The 4,653-nt window shown below is 39.6% G+C and overlaps 1 protein-coding gene across 1 annotated transcript; it reads right to left on the bottom strand.

The window, feature by feature from the left end:
* Positions 1–1,487: 1,487 nt before the first annotated feature.
* On the bottom strand, positions 1,488–3,703 carry LOC147626915 (uncharacterized). Its single transcript, XM_086815469.1, has 6 exons — positions 3,378–3,703; positions 3,170–3,246; positions 2,973–3,018; positions 2,516–2,639; positions 2,073–2,424; positions 1,488–1,966 (listed from the first exon to the last, which is right to left on the bottom strand). Exons 1-6 carry the CDS (start codon positions 3,553–3,555, stop codon positions 1,673–1,675), a joined length of 1,071 nt encoding a protein of 356 aa, XP_086671595.1. The 5' UTR covers positions 3,556–3,703; the 3' UTR covers positions 1,488–1,672.
* Between the last annotated feature and the right edge of the window lie 950 nt (positions 3,704–4,653).

Genomic DNA, 4,653 nt, shown 5'->3' with positions numbered 1-4,653 from the left:
CCCAAAAATTATACTTCAAAACCCCTCCTTTTTTCCTAGCCTCTTGAGTCTTCTCTCTCTCTCTCTCTCTCTCTCTCTCTCTCTCTCGGCCAAGTAGACGGATTGTCATGGACTCCTAACTTCATTTTACTCTCAATTTCTTATCTTTATCTTTGGATTGTTTGCTAATTATGGGTTCTTTTCAATATAGTATAAATAAATTGTTATGATATCCCAATTTGTGTAACCATTGTCCCACCTTAACTCTTCATCAACTTGTCACAACAAAGAGATTACCTAGGAGATGGTGCTAATGTGTCTCCCTTGAAACCAATCAAGGTGGAACATCTCAATTGACAGCTACGTGGAAAAGTCACTTGAAGGAGATCATCAAATCTACTTAAAGTGAAGGTGAGAATTCAAGCATGCTATATTTGCATGATGATAATGACATTGATGATATCAATGACATGACTAGATATAGACTTGAAGAGACATGCTCATACCAATAATGATCTTGTTATTCCTAGCCCTTGACAATCGTTATTGCAATTAGTTAAGCACCAAAATATCAATAAATTTATACAATGTATGCCATTTGCTTTTTATTGTGCATTACTCTAGTTTTTGTTTTTTTTTTACAAATGGGAATTTAATCCCAATCACCCAATTTCTCATGGAAAAATAATATTGTGCTCTCTTTCTTTGGTGAGGTAAATTGACAATGGCTTGGCAACGTTGGGAAAAGGTCAAGGGTTAAACATAAGATAACATTTTTAAGCCGAAGGTTTTGCCTCAATACTTAGCTACCTTGTTATCATTATTGTATTTGTGTGTGTGTGTGTGTGTGTGAGAGAGAGAGAGAGAGAGAGGGAGGGAGAGAGTAGTATTAACATCTACATAAGAAATCCAATATGTGTGTGTGTGTGTGTGTGTGAGAGAGAGAGAGAGAGAGAGAGAGAAGTATTAACATCTATAAAAGGCCAAAATGACCTATGCGACTCAATACATTATAACTACAACACCATATCGAAATAAATCAATGGTCAAGAAAATAAAACATCTTACTCATTCCCTAGGAAACGTGCAATAACAAGCATGAAGCAAACTTGCCTTCACTAAAAATAATTCAGTATTGGTTTTTTAGGACAAAACCCTAAATCTACTAGCACAAATCATAAAATCCCTTTTCAAAGCAAAACACTAAAACCTGTAAAAAGAAAGATTACCTCCTAGTATTTAGCCAATAAAGACAAGCATAGGAAGAATACTAGAGAAGAACAAATCTTTTTTTATCGTGTTCATGGAGGAAAACCAGGAAAATAAAACCCATCAAACCAAGAAAAAAAATATGAATACCGATAGCACTTATGTGAAAGGTGAGAAGAGGAATACCAAAGAGAAGCCGACGAGGTCATCTTGGCGTGGAGGAGAAGTCTGTAAGGGTTTTGAACTTGTTTTCCCAACCTCAAACCTTTGGATTAAGGTTGGCAAATCCAAGATAGGTATGCTAAACACAGTAGGATACCTTGATCCTTTTAATTAAGATTGGCGAATCCAACAGAGGTACACGAATAGCATGCGATAGATAAGCGTTGAGCATGCGCCTGAGCTATACACAAGCATGGCATGCGATAGATACTCGTTAAGCATGGGCTAATACCTTCAAAATACATCATTAGTAGGCTAATTATTAGTACCTAGAGCCAATGGACATGGTGAGTTCCAAGGAGACCTGATCTGCAGGGGGGCAGAGTGTCAAACCAGGGCCATCATTGCATGGCTCCTTAAAACGGTGATTCGACAAATCGGTATCATGGGAGGACAATGATAGCCTGAGCGTGCTATCTACGTCTTCATCAACACGCAAACGCTTATGCGTCCTTCCCATGGCTTCTATCAGAGGCTCATCGCAGCGCCCATGGTGATCCGACTTGTTATGAGACCATGAACTTGATACTAGATCCGGCCCTGTATAGTCTGCCTCCTGCCATATCATGGTTGTGGACAAGACAAGATTTAGAGTTGGTTTAGCCTGCATTATGATATTAATTTAGCTAACCAAGTGCTAAATTAAGCAGCCCTTGATGTACCTGTGGTATTGCAATGAAGTTAATTAAGGTAACGCGGTTCTCTTGAGAGTCGGCTTCCAGGGTGGTGGTGCTATGTGTTTGGGTGGATGGCCGGGAGGTGCTGGATGAAGTGTTGAAGTGCTCCTCATGATAAAGGCAAGTCTCTGAATCATGATAATGCAAGGAGCTGCTTTGCCCTTCGATAGCGGCAGACGATGACCTGCTACTAGGAGTCTCTGTAACACTGTGCTGCGAATGGGCGAGATTGGCTTCACCTTTGGAAGCCTTACCTTCCATAGCCACCTCTCCTACATAATCTGGGCACATAAATTGCTCCCGTTTTGACCCATAGCCCACCACACCATATTGGCACCTGCATACATTATCAAATTCATCACATCATGACAGATTTAATATAGCTAGCAACTGAGCTTATTTATGCAGGTTTATTGCATTCTTCATGCCTTATTCCAGGACAATAATAGCACATTTGCTGATCAATCGAAGCTCGGCCTATATCAGGCCAACATGCCCAACGCCTCGAGCTCGACAAATCCACCACTTCTCTTTGATCGCTGGGCTCTTGATCTGATAGCTCATTCAGTGCACAGTAAACAAGATTAGCCTTAATGCATTCAAGGATTGACCTTAATGCTTACACAAAAGTTAACTCTAACGCATACAAAGGTTAGCGTTAATACACGCAGAGATTTTAAGCCTTAATGCTTACACAAGGGTTAGAAGCCCTAGAGGATACAGAGGTTAGCCTCAATACACACAACGGTCAGCCTCAGTGCACACACAGATCATCCTAATGCTTTCAAAAAGATTAGCACTGTTGTGCACAAAGAGTACCCTTAAGGCTAATTACACATGTTAAGTGAAATTCGATTAACCATAAACACACCTTATATCACCTACCTTCACTGGAAGCGGTGATCTCGTCGTATTTCACGCTTCTGTACAACTGCAATACTAGTAGATCAGATCATCTCCACTTTTATGAAGATTAAAGGCACAAATTAGATGATTAAAGACGCTTATTTTTTTTGTGATTATGTTCTCATGTACAAGTGAGGTGCATATATTAACAATTAAGACTAGAGGATAATTAGCACCTGCAGGTGACTCTTGATATGGGAGATGGTAAGGCCCTCTACGTTCATGAGCTTTAGCACAAGTTTAGGTGTTGCCTCTGCATATAAAAAAAGCCTCCCAATTCACTTCACAACACTATCAGTAGCCGTATAGCTTTCCTTCCTGTCCTAGATTTGATTATATTGCATCAAAATTGTAATTAACTGCGACACAGCTTGAAGAACTCACTCTGTTGTCCGCCCAAGAGATCCACCACGTGCACGAATAGGTGATGGAGATCGGGCGTCCAGCGTAGCCGGGGAATCTTAGAACGCAGGTATTGCCGTGCGCCCATGGTGAGAACACTGCCACCACTGTTCATCACGGCTTCATCAGTAGCGTATAGCTGGGCTTTGGCATCGTTCATCCTTGCTAGATCCACTTCCACACTACTGCGTGTGTGCCCACAATGATCAGATAAAAAGGCCGATGGATATTAATAACAAAGAGAAGACTACGCCGTCAAAGCCAGGGCTTCGGAAAAATGATTTGCCACACACAATGATGCCCTGTGGGAAGAGAACCCACCAAAAAGTGAGAATTTAGGACTCAGGAATAATGCATAGAAAAGGAATGATGTGTGGCAGCTAAGTAAGAGTAATTAAAAGGGTCCCAGATACTTAAAGGCTGCTTTGTAAACCTATGTCATCATGTTGGTTCAAGAGTCTTTCTCCTAATGTATTGTGGACACCTGTAACCAGGGAGTCATGGTGTGAATGAATACCTCATTTCTCATACCCCACATCATCTATTCTACCTCTACAACTTGAAAATCTATTCGACCTTCTACTCTCCATATCCCAAGATGTCACCTCCATTGTTTTTCCTTGTTCTTGCTCTAACTTCAATTTTTAATGCGGCACCTCGATAATCTGGCATGGATGGTTGTGATTTGATCTATATTCCGAGCCTCTAACATGGCATGTTGAATATATTGATTGATGACCATGATTTTATCTTTGTTTCTATACTCTAACAAGAGATTAGTGGCTAAACACTAGGTCCTATGACACTTGCCTTGTATTGTGCCTAAAGAACTCACAAATACATGCACATGACATGAAGGTTTTCTTAATGCCCATAAGGTCTTTTTATTATAGACACAAACTATAAAGGCTTATAATCATGGCACATCTTAATTGCTTTAGAGAAATTAGCTAAAATCATGGATTAATGTAGTTTGGTTGGGCATAGCTTTAACTTGATTCGAGAAAATAGTTATCACACTTGTTTCAATTATTTTACTTATATTTTTAAGTCTCATGCATTTAAAATGGCATGGTATTAAACATTTGTTTTCCATTCTCATGATGTAACATTGCTAAAGGAATATTAGTTTGTTTCATTAGGTCTCATGCATTTAAAATGGCATGGTATTAAACATTAGTTTTTTCCATGCTCATGTTGTAATGTTGCTAAAGGAATATTAGTTTGTTTCATTGGTCTCATGCATTTAAAATGGCAT

The sequence above is a fragment of the Cibotium barometz genome, chromosome 21 (genome assembly GCF_041138505.1).
Source record: "Cibotium barometz isolate CiBa-2024 chromosome 21, ASM4113850v1, whole genome shotgun sequence".
Taxonomy (NCBI): Eukaryota; Viridiplantae; Streptophyta; class Polypodiopsida; order Cyatheales; family Cibotiaceae; genus Cibotium; species Cibotium barometz.
Note: the sequence above shows the minus strand (reverse complement) of the source record. Positions and strands in the feature narration are given on the sequence as shown.

Coding starts and splice junctions, on each gene's coding strand:
- LOC147626915 (XM_086815469.1), bottom strand. CDS start 3,555: ATGAACGATGCCAAAGCCCAGCTATACGCTACTGATGAAGCCGTGATG. Junction 3,019..3,169: donor ATATCAAGAGTCACCTGCAG/GTGCTAATTATC, acceptor CTAGTATTGCAG/TTGTACAGAAGCGTGAAATA. Junction 1,967..2,072: donor ACTTCATTGCAATACCACAG/GTACATCAAGGG, acceptor ATGATATGGCAG/GAGGCAGACTATACAGGGCC.